Source organism: Pempheris klunzingeri, chromosome 21, assembly GCF_042242105.1.
Source record: "Pempheris klunzingeri isolate RE-2024b chromosome 21, fPemKlu1.hap1, whole genome shotgun sequence".
NCBI lineage: Eukaryota > Metazoa > Chordata > Actinopteri > Acropomatiformes > Pempheridae > Pempheris > Pempheris klunzingeri.
The window spans coordinates 16,641,789-16,658,944 of NC_092032.1; the positions used below are offsets into that span (position 1 = coordinate 16,641,789).

The 17,156-nt window shown below is 42.2% G+C and overlaps 2 protein-coding genes across 3 annotated transcripts; both read right to left on the minus strand.

Annotated features, from left to right (window-relative positions):
• Positions 1–524: 524 nt before the first annotated feature.
• Positions 525–7,815, minus strand: pks1 (polyketide synthase 1). Its single transcript, XM_070853353.1, has 6 exons — positions 7,758–7,815; positions 7,501–7,654; positions 6,696–6,856; positions 6,396–6,599; positions 6,114–6,295; positions 525–6,014 (listed from the first exon to the last, which is right to left on the minus strand). The coding sequence occupies exons 1-6, from the start codon at positions 7,813–7,815 to the stop codon at positions 525–527; spliced, it is 6,249 nt and encodes a 2,082-aa protein (XP_070709454.1).
• A 695-nt stretch (positions 7,816–8,510) lies between these two features.
• On the minus strand, positions 8,511–16,889 carry LOC139221267 (ATP-dependent zinc metalloprotease YME1L1-like). Of its 2 annotated transcripts, none has more exons than XM_070853196.1 (18): positions 16,681–16,889; positions 15,934–16,053; positions 15,169–15,337; positions 14,898–14,999; positions 14,670–14,779; positions 13,723–13,873; positions 13,548–13,631; positions 12,933–13,106; positions 12,653–12,805; positions 12,432–12,564; positions 12,274–12,336; positions 11,487–11,599; positions 11,071–11,226; positions 10,748–10,899; positions 10,519–10,645; positions 10,141–10,214; positions 9,551–9,637; positions 8,511–9,428 (listed from the first exon to the last, which is right to left on the minus strand). In XM_070853196.1, the coding sequence occupies exons 1-18, from the start codon at positions 16,714–16,716 to the stop codon at positions 9,288–9,290; spliced, it is 2,145 nt and encodes a 714-aa protein (XP_070709297.1). In that variant the 5' UTR covers positions 16,717–16,889; the 3' UTR covers positions 8,511–9,287. The 2 variants fall into 2 exon arrangements, with proteins under 2 accessions (XP_070709297.1, XP_070709296.1); XM_070853195.1 differs by having other exon boundaries at positions 13,524–13,631.
• Between the last annotated feature and the right edge of the window lie 267 nt (positions 16,890–17,156).

Genomic DNA, 17,156 nt, shown 5'->3' on the forward strand with positions numbered 1-17,156 from the left:
AATAAATTATGCTTAAAAGATTGCAAATATTGCTAAATAAAAATTTAATTTTGAACTGCTCAACATTAACTGTGCCACTCGTAGTAAGTCTTTGTGGCACAAGAGCTGCTATATACGCACTCTACATTTAACCAACATCACAATTAGACATATCAAATGACAAAGCAAACAACAACAGTAGAGAAATGCATCATCCAAACAATGCATTGACAATGACAGTGGACTTTCATGGCATGAAGAAATAAAAATAAAATCAGGCTAATAACAAGAAAGTAGTACAGCACAAAAATTGTGACTGAATAAGGATGTCAGTGGACAAACAAGTGTAACATGCAGTAACTCTGAAAGATTATTGTGGGGTTGTGTAAACACGCCTACTGCAAAGAAATTCAATTCCATTTGACTGCAATAAGAACAATACCTCTGAGGTGAAACAGTACAGTCCCTCTGCAAAAACTTGAGATATCTCAAAGTCTTTTCATTGATTCCATGGATCAAAGTATTATTTGATGTATTCCATTCAATTATACATTATTCATGACAATATTTGCCAAAGTGGCCAGTGTACTGCTGGGATCCAGTATTCTAACCAAAGGCACATTTACACCTGTCTCTTGGAAAATTTTATTCTGCAGAGTCATGGCCAACATCGAGTCGATGCCCAGTGCACACAAAGGTGAGTTATCATCCAGCTCATCTACGCATATGTTGCTGATGTCACTGACAATTGTTCTCACATTTACATGTGTGGAGGACAAATGCTGAACCCTCATATCATTACTTATGTCATCTTTTAGCTCCATTTCGACTAAAGCTGACAGCCGCTCTTTGAGGGATGCATTTTGTGAAAGTACATGAATGTTAAGGTTTTTGAAGTTGAACTTGCATATGACTTGCTGTGGTCTGTTCATCAGTAGACACATTTTAAGTGCCTCGTGAACATCACATACATCCATTATCATCATCCCTTTTGCTTCCAAAAACTTTTGGAAATGGCCTTTGTTGAACAAGAGTCCGAGGTTCAGCGGACCCCAGTTGATGGACTGTCCAACAAGTCCAAGGTTTCTCCGATAATGACAGAACGTGTCGAGGAAGGAATTGGCTGCTGCGTAGTTACTTTGTGAGGGATTGCCAATGAATGACGAGATGGAGGAGTAGCACACAAAGAAATCCAGCTTCTTGTGGAGTGTTGCATAGTGAAGGTTTAGAGCCCCATTTACTTTGGGCTGCAGCACCTTCCGGAGGAGGGACTGATCAAGGGTTTCAATCAATGCATCATGTAATACTGCGGCACTGTGAAACACTCCTTTGATTGGACAAGAGGAGAATCTCTGTTCAATTTTTGAGATTGCACCCACTACCTGCATCGACATAGAAACATCACACACGACATTCATGATCGTAACGTTGTATCTTCTCTGTAGGAGTTCCATTTCCAACTGCATTTCATCAGTCAGAGTTCTTCTAGAGAGTGTTGCGATACAACCACCACCATTATGGGCAATGAATTTTACCGTCTCAAGTCCCAAACCAGAGAGCCCTCCAGTTACAATATAAACACAGTGTTGTTTAAAGAGTTGTCCAGGACTCATAAGCAACGGGATATCAGACACTGGACAATCGCATTCTCTGTGATCCAGAACAACTTGCTGCACTGTCTTTGTTGTGAAGTAGGACTCAGCATCTGCATTGGTCTGAAGCTCTTTTGTGTTTGATGTTTGAAAAGTCTCCCTTTTCAAAGGTAGAGAGACTCTCTCAAAGCCCAATGACATTAGCCAATTAGAGATATTTCTGTTTTGTACTTGCAGATTGGCTCTCTGGAGAACTTCAGCCACATCAAGTTTATGTACATGCACGTGTTCACTCTTCATTGCAAACATGTTTGCCGAGAGTGAGAATGACAGAGGATTACTACATACAAAAATAATGTGTCTATCAGGACCACCAATGTCATACATCCCCTGCCAAGAGTGATCAAATGGGGGCAGAAAAACAAATGCACGAGTCTGATCAAAATGCAGAGATTCTTCACTGAAATGTGGTAGAGAGGACACATTCCAGCCAGATCTGTTTGCTGTCAGAGCCAAAACTTTCATCAGAGCAGAGGCCGGGCTCAAGGAGACAATGACCAGCTTTCTGTGCTGTTGTTTTACCCTAGATAGCATTCTCTGCAGGATCTCCCATGCCAGTATGAAGTAAGACACACATGGGGTCTCTTTCAGAAACGGGAGTCTCATTGTGCTGTAACACACACCTTCAGGGATTATAACCTTCGCTGTGGCAGCTACTGGATAACATGAAGCAATATGATCTCCCACTCTTAGATCATAAACATCCCTCCCGACAGCTGTTACAGTGCCACTAAAATCTAAAGCAATAAGCTTGTGATTCTGTGACGTACACTTGTTCCAGTACATTGTCTTACCGGAGTTCAAATGTGAATTGGTGACAGGAAAGTAATCTGATGAATGCACGCACACATTGGTGAGCTGAATCTCAACTGACTTCTCTTGGACAGGATTTGCATTTGTGTCAGTGGCGATGGCGGACAAGTGAGCTACTCTGTACGGATCAGATGTTTGTAAAACAAAGTTGCTCAGATGAACTGAATGGAGATCACCTTCACATAAAGCCCTGTCTATCATCGGGGTCCGAGCTATTCTTGTTGTTGATGCTTGCCCATTGCTGATCATGACCTCTTGTTGTTTGCAGATGTTCATTACATGAACCAGCGTTTGAATGTCTTCACTGGTCACAGATGCGAGGTCAATCAGCTGAAAAGTGAGATCCGCCACCTCTGCTGCACAAGCCCTTGTCATGCCAGACAGCACAAAACCAGGACCAACATGGTCCACAATCGTTTCTGTCGATCTATAGGTTATGACGCGGATGATGCAAGATCGTTTGCTCTCTTTTAAGGCTAAAACAATTTGGCGAAATAGCTCGCAGCAAGTCACCAAGCAGTCCAGCATCCTCTCGGATGACAAGTGACTGAGGTCCTCTGCACCCCAAATGAAGAGAACATTTTCCAAATCCACACTGGAGTTAAGTGAGTGCAACACTACATGTCGGACTTCATCTGCCATCCAGTGCTCTCTGCTCTCCACAAATACTGACTCTGGGTGTGTGTATGGCCTAACTCCTTTAGCAATGCCAAGCTTGTCTTCAAAAACTACTGCTTTTATTTGGCAAATTTGCATGTTTGTCTTGTCAGGAATTGCAATTATTTCATTGTGTAAGAAAAATGACTGAAGAGCATTTGAGCAATTGTCCAAAAATGTAATCCTCACTCCCTTAAGTTCCACCAGTACATGGCCGTCTGTGGTGGAAAAGCTACCACATAGATCGAGGAAGTCTGGAGTCTCTCGAGTGGCTCGTAAGTACATGACCATTTCCTCTTGCAGTGGCCCTGATATTGCCACACTGCCGATAGCTGAAGGGAAGCCCTGTTTGGCTGTTAGCCGGCCAACAGCTACCACAGCACTCATTTGTAAGAAGTAGTCCAACAACACGGGGTGAATGTAATAGTCATGAAGGTGTTTTAGAAGTTCACATGGGACTTTGATTGCTGTCACTGCTTCCTTGAATTCATCTCCAAAATGCACATCATCAAGCTGTTTGAAGACAGTGCCATATTCAAACCCTGCGTGAGAAAGGATGGAATAAATCTCTTTTCTCTTCATGACCAGATTGCACCTTCGGGAGATCATGTCAAGACAAATGGTTTGTTCTTCTAACAGTGGTTGGCCAACTGTACACCTGTATGTGCCAGAGGTATGTGTTGCGGCAGAAGAATGTACTTTAAATGAAGCCTCATTCTCTGCATGGTCTAGTGTCACTTTCAACTGATGACAGTTTGAGGTCAGTGCAAAGACTCTCTCAAATCTCACGCTGAGCTGGAGCACACAAACTGGTTTCTTTGGCCTTAAACTTGCCATTACTGAGGCATAAGCTAGTTCGACATAGAATGCACCTGGCACAATGGGAATACCATTGCTTTTATGCTCCCAAAGATATGGTGCACTCTTTAATGAGAGGTTGCACGTGTACTCTTTATCTTGCTTTGTTTGGGATATGAGCATATGGGGAAAGAAAGCAGATGATTGACCTTTTATTGCAGCTTCAAAATTCAATTCTTTCTTTGTGTTGACAAACTGATAGACTGGAAGAGCTGTGGGCAAAGTCTCATAACCTCTGTGGAATTGATGCCAGTCCACACTGATGCCCAGTTCAAATAGTTTTGCCACGGTAGATAAGATTGTATCACAATCTCTCTCTGGCTGGACAGAGGAAAGAACTATGGTATCATCTCCCAGAGTCTCTTGTATGTTTCTTTGAAGAGCCCTACGAGGTCCAATCTCCACAAAGACCACATTTCTCCTTGATTGCTCATCTTTAATGGCAACACGCAGTGTTTGTTCAAATAAAACAGGCTCTCGTATGTTCCTTGCCCAGTACCTGCCTGTTCTAAAGTCACCATCTGAACAACTGTCTCCTGTCATTGTTGAGAAGAGTTTGCACTCGTTGTTGTTGGCATGCAAGTGATCAATATTTTTCTCAATGTCATCTAGTATAGGATCCATCATGTGGCTATGGTATGCTGCTGGTACATCTAACTCATGGAGGAAGAGATTTTTCTCTGTAAATGCAGTCTTCAGCCTCTGATGGACGATGTCTATAGCACCTGCATCCCCTGACAGAGTGCAGGACTGGGGGCTATTGAACGCTGCGACACAAATTTTCCCAGAGAAGACTGGCAGGATTTTTAAAACCTTTTCTACTGCCACATTACTAACAAGAAGCATTTTCCCCCCTGTGACCTTGCTCTGAAGGGCACTGCGGTGGTACAACACCTTCACAGCATCCTCAAGAGACAAGAGACCAGAACAGTGAGCTGCAGCGACCTCACCGACAGAGTGTCCGAGCACGGCATCAGGTTTGACACCCCAGTGCTTTAGCAGAGTGACAATGCCAACCTGAATTGCAAAAAGAAGAGGCTGAGCGACATTTGGCTTGCTAAAATCATCATTATCGTACTCACCAGCTAGCCACTGAATGATGCCAATGCTGTTATGACTCTGGAAAAGATTCTCAATTTCTCTGACCTTATCTCTGAAAACAGGAAACTCCCTCAGGAGCTGCTTGCACATGCTCCTGTAGGCTACCCCGCTTCCACAAAACACAAAGACCACCTTCATTCCAGACCTTATTGACTCAACCGGTGTTTTCAGTGCAGATGTCAATTGATGTTTTAAATCCATGAGGGAAGATGTTGGGAAGGCCCTCCTATATTTGTGTCTAGAATGACTCCGTCCACATGCTGAAGTGTATGACAGTGCCTGTAAGTCAACCGTTTCATCACTACAAAGCCTCTGGTGGGTGTCAGTGATGGACAGGATACACGATTCCTCAGAGGCTGCAGATATTACAAAGAGTTTTGCACAGCCTTTTAGGATCTGTGTGGGAATGGTGGTCTGTTTGTACCCTCTTACAATCACATGTGCATTTGTGCCTCCAAACCCGAAGCTGTTGACCCCAGCAACCCTTTCTACTTGCCCATTTGTCTGCCATCTTTCCACTTTAATCGGAACACTTATATGCAGAGTTTTTACATCTACACTGGCAGTCTCTTCAGAGTAGAAAACTGAGGGAACAATGGTCTCATGCTTCATCATTAAGAGTACCTTAATGAGTCCGGCCACTCCAGCTGCAGATTCTGTATGTCCGATGTTGCCCTTCACAGAGCCAATCCGCAGTGTCCCTGAACCTGGAGGTTTGGCTTTAGCGATGACGTTTGAGATGCTTCCTGCCTCTATGGGGTCTCCAATTGGGGTTCCAGTCCCATGTGCCTCTATGTACTGGACATTTGCAAGGTCAGACTCTGAGTAGATTCTTTCCAGCAGCTCCTGTTGTTGAGTCATTGACGGTTTGGTGATCGGAGAGACCGAGTGACCATCTTGGTTGACAGCTGTTTTGCTTATGATGCCCCATATTTTGTTGCAGTCTTTTAAAGCCTTTGAATAGAAAAATCACACCATCAGCAGGAAATTAATTATCAAATTTAATGATGATGTGAAATGACTAAAAAAAATATAAACCCAGTACTTGCTTACGTTTTTCAGTGGCTTCAGGAGAACCACACCGCAGCCCTCCCCTCTGCCATAACCATCTGCTCTGTTGGAGAAAGGTTTGCTGGTCCCCTCAGGTGAGATCATCTTGGCCTTGCTGAGAGCAACAAACACTCTTGGCTCCATGATGCAGCTGACACCTCCACACAGAGCCATCTCACAGTCTCCTAATTGAAAAAGAAAGTGACAAGTGAAATATGGAACATTTAAATGTGATGATTTGACTGGCTTGCTTTTTAGGCACGTAGTGAAAAGAGAATCGCATACCTTGTTTTATAGCCTGACAGGCTAAATGCAGAGCCACCAAAGATGAAGAACAGGCACTATCAATGGCAAAAGAAGGGCCTGTGAGGTTAAAGGTGAAAGAAATTCTATTGGCAGCCACACTCATTGCTGTCCCAGTGCTGTTGTAGTGGGTTGTTGTAGAAGAACTGTTACTTTGGAGCATCTCATAATCCCTGTTCATTAGACCTGCAACACCATTACAAAAACAGACCATGTTACAATTTATGCATCATCAATTTGTGCTTTTTTATTTAAAGTGCATCATAGAGCTTTTGTAGGCACCTATGTAGACTCCAGTTCTGCTTCCACTGATGCTCTCCATGGCCATTCCCGCATCCTCTAATGCCCTGTATGTACACTGCAGAAGGAGTTTCTGCTGAGGGTCCATAAAATCAGCCTCTGCTTCAGTAATGCCAAAAAACTTGTGATCAAACTCATTAAACCTGAAATATAAAAACAGCAGATCCGTCATAATTCAAACATCTCTCAGCAGAAGGATTTCTCAATCACAGTCTCTCATCCTCAGCCCCCTGCATTGCTCTGTCCCCGTCTCCAGCCCCGCTTCTCCCAGGCCATGTACTTTTCCTCCAACTTGCCATCCTCAAGCTGTCCACCAGATGCCCTCGGACTTTCCCTCCTTTCCCCATCAGCTAACTGCCGTCCACACACCAGATCCCACTTCCCTCATCTGCTCTTAAGTTGAATGGGCTTCCTCATCCGCCGCCTCACCTGCATCTCATTCCCTCATCACCTACTCACTATATATACCAGCCCAGATCCATTGCTCCTTGTCAGACTTCTGTTAATGTGTCTTGTGCCTTTTTGTTGCTGTTGTCTTCATTTTGAAACCTGTTACCTGCCTGTCTGAACCTCTGCATGATCCTCTCTTTTGATTAATTTAACTATTTGGACTGACTTCCCAGTTTTGACCATTGTCTGTCTCATCACTCCTCCAGCCTTTGTACTGTACATCTGTACTGTGCATCACTGAACTGTCCTCAGCTGTCCGTTTGTATCATAACCCTGTTACCCTTCACAGTCACCATGACAGAAATGCTTGGTCTTAATCTAAACAGATAATGCTTACCCTTCAATAAGAGCTGCTTTGGTTGTCTGTGTCTTTCCAGGTTTGCTATCATGAGCATCAAACCAACATGTGGTGTCAAACCTCTCTGCTGGAATATCCACAACACAGTTCTTTCCATCCAACAGAACCCTCCAGAAATTGTCCAACCCTTCCCCTAAAATAAAATGGACCACAATGCTTGTGATTTGCCTTGAGACAACTGGAAAAAATTAACTCAAATTCTAAATGCTTGCAACAGCTTCTTAATTTAATCATACCTCCAGGGAAATTGCATCCAATCCCGATGACGGCTATGTCATCCTCTGTGTCCTCCATTGTCCCTGTGACGTTGCTTTTATTTTAATAGCCAAAACAAAACTTCAAGCTTCTCCATAGTGAAGCTAAATGTCCGGCTGTGGTTGCTGTAACTAGTGCTGCTCTACCTCCTGCCCTTTATAAACATTGTGCCAGGAGCCAATGAAAAATGGACAAGAGGACACAACAATGCCCTGGATTGATGCATGTTAGCTGGCTTCATCTGGAACTAAACACACTAATTACTAGTTAAGATAATTTAAAGGCTGCAGCCTAAGCTTTTGTTCTCTTCTGCAGATTCACAGTGTATCCTGAGAACCTGCTTAAGACCAGCAGATTTCTAGGTCCTCTGACCTGTGGCCTCATCTCGAAAAGGAAGAAGTTAATGTTTTACCTTGTGGATGTTTATGGACATGGCATCATTGAGGTGAAGTTAGCAGCTAGCTGCCGAACACAGCAGAGCATCTGTGTTGATGTTAAGATATTAACAGCTATTTCACTCAGGAGTTGGCAGAGACCAAAAGAGAAGTGAACATTCAACTCACATTCATCAGGTAGCCAAACACACAAGACAAAATGAATGCTAATGTTAGTTTGCTGAATATGTAAATAAGGAATCATTTAGCTCTACATGGTGATCATATGCCAATGTTCTGCTACAGACTACAGCTTGTTGAGCTGCCCAGATTGATTTGAGTCATGTATTGACACATTCATGAGTAAGAGAAGCATTTATTTGAGCTTCAAGAAGGCCTTTGTCTAAAGGAACAAACATAAGCACAAAGCCAAACACACTTTATGTCTATATACATTTCCCCTCAGTTATCGGTTACAGTTGAGCTTAGAATAGGGCATGAGGGCCTATCACTAATTAGAAAGAAAGACGGCACGCTTTTGGGCACTTAAATAAATAACACACAGAATATTTAACATATGGTAGGTGCAAGTGAAAGACATCATTTAGAGAAAAAACCTCTAGTATGAACAGCGACATTCCTGCTACAATGGTTTCAGTCTGGATTGAGGTACTTTAAGGTCCTATGGTGTTCACCAGTCTGTACAAATTTAAAATGAGACATGGATGAAATTACCTCACCTTAAATAACCATAATCTTTGTTAAATTAACTTGCCCTATGACCTTATGACCAAACATGACTTTGATGTGTGAAACTTCTACAGAAGTCATTTGTATTGAGAGCAGAGGACAACGAGTCCCTGACGAAACCTCAAACATCTTTGTGAACTGTAGCAGACAAACTTGTGGAGAGCAAAGATTTATTTTCATCCAATTAAACTGTGATGGGCTTCAAAAATTTGAAATGAAAATGATTATAAAAATGTCAAAAGGGGTGAAACTTAATAATTTCAGTGTCATCTTCGCGTTGATAATACGAGGGATACATCAAATGAAATACAAGGCCTCCAAAAGGCCTGTGCACAATTGCACAGCTTTCTATGTACATGATACAAGAGTTTAAAATATCTGAGGTATCTAGTGGTCCAGTGATTTTCCCTCCAGCACCATCTTGATCTCTTTAGCATCCAGAGTTTCATATCTTAGCAGGGCATCAGCCAGCGTCTTGTGCTCCTTGTCGTAAGTCTTCAGGATGCTTTTAGCACGTTCATATGAGTCCTGGGTGGAAGAGAAAGGTTGGTCAGTTAGATATCGAGGAAGAAAGAGGTGTTATAAATTATCTCTATTGATAGATCTGTAAATTAAACACAGCCAATAGAGAGCGTTGTAGGAGAGCTCACCTTAAGTAAGGCCCTGACTTCCTGTTCAATGGCAGCTTGTGTCTCGGGGCTCTGCTTGGTTACATCACCGTAGGTCATGACACCAAGCTGAAACATAACACAAATTACACCCTTAGGTTGAATAAACAATAGATCTTCTCATGCATTAGTAGTTAAAGAATCATTCTGAACTGTGAGAGTCCAGGGTGAGACAGATTTTCATTGTCTTAGGTGTAATTATATGTTACAGTAAAGTTAGAGATCAGCAGGTTCTCATTCCAACTTCACAATAAATCAGTGTCACAGTCTGTAACTGGAGACACACTGAAATGAGCTACTGTCATGTCAAGTAGTTCATGATTAGATAACAGGTGTGCATGACATAGAAGGAAGTACAATAAATAATGTGCGTGTTTAAAACAATAAAAACATCCACATGCACATTTACACTTGACTTTGTGCAAACACTTTGGTGTATATACTGTAAATAAAGGTCCAGCCCCGCAGCTGTGTGTACAGTAACAGCACTGTTTCATTCAACTGTTGTCTATGTTAGTGGAAAGGATCAAAATGTCCACACATCAACCACATAACTTTGAATTTCTATTCACCTTGGCACTCATGCCGAACCTGGTCACCATCATTTTTGCTATTTTGGTGGCCCCATCGAAGTCGCTGGATGCTCCTAAAATGGCACAACAACAGGAAAACATTGACATTAAGATTAACATTATCAGGTACTTAAATATTTCACTGTTTGTCTGGTGGTTCTTAAGTCATCACAACTGAAAACACTTCATCCAGATGATCAGTACATACTTTTTATCAGTACTTTTCAAAATTATGTTTTTGTAATAAATCCACCGCTCTGAATTTTTTTTAAATATTCCAATTATACAATACGGGAGGAGTATTTTATCTTTAACTGTGTTTCTGGTTCAGAAATGACACCAAAGAGTCAAATAAATCGAGTTCTGTTATCCCCGCACCGGTGGTGATGTAGTCGTCTCCAAAGATGAGCTCCTCTGCTACGCGACCGCCCATACTGACGTCCATCTGAGCCAGCAGCTGGGCTCTCGTCTCACTCCAACGATCGTTCTCCGGGAGCATGGACACCTTGAGGACAGGAACAGTACTGATTAGCTTTGGTTTTAACATAAAGTGACACAAATGGTATTTGAGTGTGAGGTATATTGTGGGGCCAGAAGAAGAACTCACATGGCCGAGAGTCGGGCCTCTAGGCATGATCGTGGCCTTATTGATGGGCATTGCATCTTTGGTGAAATAGGCAACAATGGCATGGCCGGACTCGTGGTAGGCTGTGATGGTCTTATTGTTCTTGTCGATTTCAACACTCCTCCTCTCAGGGCCTGGTATAGAAAACAAAAAAGGATTTTAAGTGATTAAAACAAAAGCTCTCCTTCACGTTATCTCTCTGAGACAGTCTTCCCGTCTCATAAATACAGAGTGTCCAAGTAAGCGGTCTCATGTGATGTTGATGTGAGGGGTGCGGAGCAGATCTAAACACTGAGTGTGCTCACCCATGAGGATCTTGTCCTTAGCGAACTCTAGGTCCTTCATTGTTACCATCTCTTTCTCGTCCACGGCTGCCTTCAGGGCTGCCTGGTTGACCAGGTTCTCCAGCTCTGCCCCAGAAAAGCCCACTGTGCCCCGAGCAATTATCTCAGCCTCCACAGCTGTAAAAGAACAAAAAACAATAGAAGATGCCTTCTTTAGAAAGGTGATCAGTGTTGGGGGGGGGCAGAAAATAGTGTCCTTCACAGAGATAGCAATGGTATTTTTAAGACAGTTACAACTGATACATTTCCAAAAACTTTTTTTCAAGATACTAACAAATAAGAGTGAAGTAAGAAATACAACCTGAAAGATTTGCTTTGTGACATTAAAAATCATATTTATATCTTAATATTGTTGAATGTTTTACACTGAGACCTACCGGGGTCCACTTTGATCTTGGCGAGGTACCAGTTGAGAATTTCAGTGCGTCCTTTCACGTCAGGGCGGGGGACTGTCACCTGCATGTCAAACCTTCCTGGCCTTACCAGAGCACTGAAAGGTAGTTGCAAAGTAGCAACAAATTAGATTTCTTTAAAAACCAACTGCCTTGTGAAACTATGCTCGCAGTGTCCTGTAATACTGTGAATAATGAAATGAAGATGCAAGGTTTGTGAGAAGAAGAGAACATGTGAGAATTTTAGTTTTGAGGACTGTGACATGTTTTTTCCCCTTTTACTCAAGTTTAATTCACAGTCATTGCACAGATGGAAAATTAACACTAGGAGCAATTCTCAAAACATTTTAATTAACTTCCCATAAAAATGTAAAGCAGTAAGACTTAAATTTGTTGTCTTGGTGTAGTTGGTATAAAACCAGGTCAGTGGTTTTAATTTATATCAATTTTATATAATTAATGTATATTTTAGCGTGTGTTTTATTTGTGTACATGACGTGGTTCCACTCAGACAGAGTTATAGCGAAAATAGGCCAAAGCAACAACGATTAAACAGCTCGAGGCATCTTACAGACAACAAAGGTTACAGAGTGGGAGGTAAAACACTGGAACACTTTTGTATACATGAACTGCATCTACTTAATGTGTGGACTGGCCTTATTTGAAGCAATAGGATATTTTAATTAAAGCAAATTAAAGTCTAGGCAGAAAGAAATATAGAATGTAATAATATAATTATATATTTTTTGTGTGTGATTAAATGTAAACTTACTTATCTAAAGCCTCTGCAAAGTTTGTAGCACCGACAACGATGACACCTTCATTTGGTTTAAACCTGTAAAATACCAAAACATTGAGAATAGGAAGAAAAAGTTACAACATTTTATTGACACTATGCAGTTTTCAAATTGTAAAAGCCAGAAGACTGACCCATCCATTTCAGCCAGCAGCTGGTTGATGGTTTGTCTGGAATAGGGATGCATGGGGGACTCAATCCTCTTTCCACCAACGCTGTCCAACTCATCGATGAAGATGACACAGGGAGCATTAGCTTTTGCCTCTTCTGCAAAACACAAAAAACAGAGAGATTGCAGTCGCTTGGATACATCCTCAACTGGTAACTCACACTTTCTTGCATCCAGCAAACTTACTGAAAAGGTTCCTGATTCGGCTCGCACCAACACCCACGAACATCTCATCAAACTCTGACCCAGAAGCGTAGTAGAAAGGAACATCGGCCTCCCCAGCGACAGCCCGTGCTAACAGAGTCTTTCCAGTGCCTGGGGGACCAACGAGGAGGATCCCTGAGAGGATAACAGAGGACACACGTTAGGGTAAAGTGCAGGACGGAGACTAATTGGCAGATTTGTGTATTAGATCCAATAAAAACAGGGGAAATGGAAGATGTGGAGAAAATATGAAATACAATACCTTTAGGCAGCTTTCCACCCAGAGCAGTAAACTTCTGAGGATTCTTGAGAAACTCGACAACATCTTGCAATTCATTCTTTGCCTCCTCCACTCCTTTCACATGCTCAAATGTCACATTCTTCATCTGGACGGGGTCGACTGCTGAGTCAAGACCAGATGTGGTGCGGAACCTCACTGTGAAATCCCAAAACAACTGGTTCAGTACAGCAACATCAGAGAAGACTACTTTATTTACAGTGTCCCACAATGGCAGACAATGTCACTGCTGCTTTCTCCACATTTATCGCCTCCGACTTTTTGAACATTTCTGGCTCACTGGCATGAAAACATACTCAGTTGATATAGATATTTAAGTATTACTACATAGTGGCATGTAGCAGAATAGTCAGACAAACTCTACATGCACACCATAGGACAGATCATATTTCAGGAAGAAGTTACACACTGAAAACTTATTACATCCAATATTTATCCTGAAACTGGGCTAAATAGGCCCTTGGAGGCACTAACAACCTTGGTTCTATTTGCAGTGTGCGTGCAGAGTTGTGAGTTGATTTGCAAGCATGAAAAGGAATAAAGACTGAAACAAACCAGCATCAGAAAACGAGCCTTTACCAGAGAGAAACGGGTTTCTTGACAATCCATAAATGCCAACAATTAAGAGGACCAACAGGATCAACCTGGTTCTCCTCAGCATGTCTGTCAAAACAGAGAGAAAGAGACAAACATTAGTCATGAGGCCTTTATGTCAGTCGTATGAACCTCTCTGTAATTCAGCACTGCCACATGCCTTGTGTTCTCTGAGTGAAGGCCTGAGACCTCATGAATCCCTCAGTGAAACCGGTCTTGAAAGCCTCCTGCTGATTCTCTGGTAGGTTCCTTTGTTTCGTCAGTTGATCCAGTGATTGTGCCTCTAAACCCTTTTCCTTCTGAAACATTCCCTGTGATGGAAACAGAGGGAGAGTTGGTTATTAAGCTTTTCACTTCTTTATGTTTTATGTGCACATTCACAAATAGGTCCCCCCAATAGGTGGTACTCCACCGCACGGTGCCCGCTCTACTCGCTTGGACTAGTTCTCCCAGCGGCAACAGTTGTGCGCACTACTTGGTACCTTGTACATTTTTTGGTAACACCTCTGTCAAGGTTCCAAGCAAGCGAGGTGATACTACAAGGTGATGTGAAGACACTGCAGACTGGTCAGAGGAAATCGTCACTAAATTCACTAAACTCAGATTTTTTTTAAGAAAATGGATGCCTGCAAAACCATGCCGTAGTGCAGATGTATGAAGGACACAATCCCTTCGATATCCTCTCTTTCCCTCCCTTAAAGGAATAGGGCAGAGGTACGCTGTGTGCAGAGCGAATGTTCTGAGCATGAGAGAGAGAGCAGCAGAGAATGTTGGTGAATGCGAAGAGAGCAGAGGGAAAGGTGAGCACTGAAGTTGAAGATTTAGCAGTAAATAAACAACGAAGGTCACAATTTGTGTTGCTATGAGTCCAATAAAACTCAAAACATTAACTCTATCCCTGGCGACGCCGGCAGTTTTATGAAGCATCGCTATGATGACCAGCAAAGACTACCACCTACATTGAGGGGGCACTACCTGCAGTAGAAAATGAAGTACCTGGTAATAAAATTGAGTTGAGTACAGTAGCGCCTCACCATGCGGTGGAAACACTGCATTATCTTTCGATTAGACAGAATGTGAAAACAGCTGGACTAGTAACATGCTGACCTTCATGAAGGCTGGTGTGAAGGGCTCAGACTCAGATGAATTGTCATAGCCAGACTGCATTCGTCTGGTTTTTGATCGTAGTGTTTTGAAACCCCGACTCTGGACCCACACTAAATAGAGACACAAGAGAAAAACCAAAAGGATTAAATATTACCCTAAATGTCTAGCCATTCAGACACATACAGAACTTAAACATGGCTGGTTAAGTATTCAAAGTCTGTTTCTTACCTGGTAAAAACTGTAACTCTGAGCAAACTTCTTTTAGAGGTCTGTGGTACTGTCTGTGGAAAATTGGGGAGCCAAAAACCCCCAACCTTCTATGTGAAAACCCTATCAGACAAAAAGTGCAAAAGGTTAGATTCACTTTACAGGATATATTTACAAACGCAGAAAATGTATTTTCCAAATTAACTGCTCTTCGATATGACAGATTTGAATAAAGTGAGCTTTGGGGATATTTTCTGAGAAAACAATACAGCTGAGTGGCCTTTCTGCTCACCATGCTTGTTGTGAAAGAAGCTGTCTGCAGAAACGTGACTCGTCCTCCATACTGAGGGAACTGCGGGAGGCTCTTCTGGTCCTGGTGTAGGCAGTAACCTGCTGACAAGCTCATCCAGCTGATTGACCCTGATCTCTGACAGGCCAAGATCCTTCAGACTCACAGTGGGCTACGGAAGAAGGATAGTAGGTCATCTATACCTTTGTGACAATTACTATTAAATTCACATTATTACAATGTCTTGGCTTTTAGGAGCCTTTAATGAAAAAAGACATTAAGATGTTGACAGACATATTGCAAGTTAGACCTTCTGTGCACCAGGATGTGAAGAATAATTTGTCGTGTATATTTCTGGTCAGCTTAAGAATACATTTCTTATCTAGTGTAAAATTGAACAACCCTTTTTTTAGGCACATTTAAAAATGTGTATATATGTTTAACACAGTGTGTTCAAGAAAATGCTACAGGTGACGACAGACATGCATCCTTAACCTAATTTACAATCCTTTTTTCCCCACAGGGTTACTTTTTGGATGAACGAATAGCAAATTTAAAACAGCTTGAGAATAAATTCAGTTAAGAAGGGCTTCTCCCTCCCTCCCTCCCTCCCTCACAAATACTGATGTGAAATAAAACTGGTGTTACCAATAATGTAAAAAAAAATCTGTGTATGTGAGGACACTGTAGGACACAGATCAAAGTCATTGATGATTATGTATTGTTCTCTCATTGAATCATATGGTGTACCTGTGGTGTCCATCTCACCTCTTTTAGAAATGAGCTGTGCTCTGGGATGAAGTCCTTGTGCAGGGTCTGGACTGAAGCTGTGGCCGAGTTCTTCAGAGAGTGGAGGGCATTGATGAGCTGGCTGAGGGGCAGTATCATCTGGCAGGGTCACAAACAGGAGGGTGAATGACAGCCTTTCAACACATCTTTACATGCATCATATGAACTAAACACTCACAAGAGTTCATGTTTAAACACTTAGCTAAAGTTAGTTGTTTGGATTTCAGGTGAATCTTCCAGAGGAGGGTCGTTATGTCACTGTTATTCAAGCTGACTCCATACTGAGGGCAGTATGGCCCTCTGACGTCAGAAGCATGCGTTACACAACATGAACTCTTTGAAATTTAAGTTAGCACCCTTCAGTTTACATTACATTTAACTCTTCCAACGCGTATCACACGATTATTAAATCGTGAGGAACAAAACACAAAGCTTGCCTGGGTTTCATGATTTCAAACAGCTTAGTAAGACGTCGGGGCGTCGCGTTAAGCATGGGCTGATAACGGAGAAATGTATCGCTGACTTATGCTAACATTAGCTGAGCTAAGTGTCATTGACTGTAAGACAAGACGTGGCATAAACAACAACAGACACAGCTTGGTGTTGCTATAAGTCCCATAAAACTATGTCCCTGGCAACGCTGACTTTAAAAATTAAAAGACAGATACGTTAACAGAAGAGCATATATTAGCTAGCTAAATCTAAAGGCTGACACGGCCGGCTTACCTGCTGAGGCTGCAACGACCCGGCCAGTGAAAACATTTTCGCCGAATGATAATTAAAAATCAGAGTTTGGAGGGTGGCTGTATGAGGAGAGACCCTCAGTGTGACTTAAACGTCCTCCCGGCAGCCGGCTCCTTTTGTTTCCCTTGTTATACAACTTTGACCAGCTTAACGTTAGCTAACAACGGCAAATGGATTCTCCGGTAACTGAGGTCAAATGAACTACAAAATGACGTCAGGTCGCGTTACTGTGAGAACGTCGCTGCGCCGTTGACGTTTTGGTTACATCACTAGTGGACCCTAAACCGCAAATTTATTAAAATCAGATCAAAATATATTGATTTTGATATATTACAAAAATTGAACTACAACATGTGTTTATCACGAAAAATAAGCTTAGCTGTTATCACTCAATTTATATTTTTACCTCTCGTGCCTGGCCCTGACTGCCTGATATCAAAATGAAGATATCAAAAATA

Coding starts and splice junctions, on each gene's coding strand:
- pks1 (XM_070853353.1), bottom strand. CDS start 7,815: ATGGAGGACACAGAGGATGACATAGCCGTCATCGGGATTGGATGCAAT. Junction 6,296..6,395: donor CTGTCAGGCTATAAAACAAG/GTATGCGATTCT, acceptor TTTTTCAATTAG/GAGACTGTGAGATGGCTCTG. Junction 6,015..6,113: donor TCCTGAAGCCACTGAAAAAC/GTAAGCAAGTAC, acceptor TTCTATTCAAAG/GCTTTAAAAGACTGCAACAA.
- LOC139221267 (XM_070853195.1), bottom strand. CDS start 16,716: ATGTTTTCACTGGCCGGGTCGTTGCAGCCTCAGCAG. Junction 13,632..13,722: donor CTTCACTCAGAGAACACAAG/GCATGTGGCAGT, acceptor CTGTTTTGACAG/ACATGCTGAGGAGAACCAGG. Junction 10,215..10,518: donor AGACGACTACATCACCACCG/GTGCGGGGATAA, acceptor GTGCCATTTTAG/GAGCATCCAGCGACTTCGAT.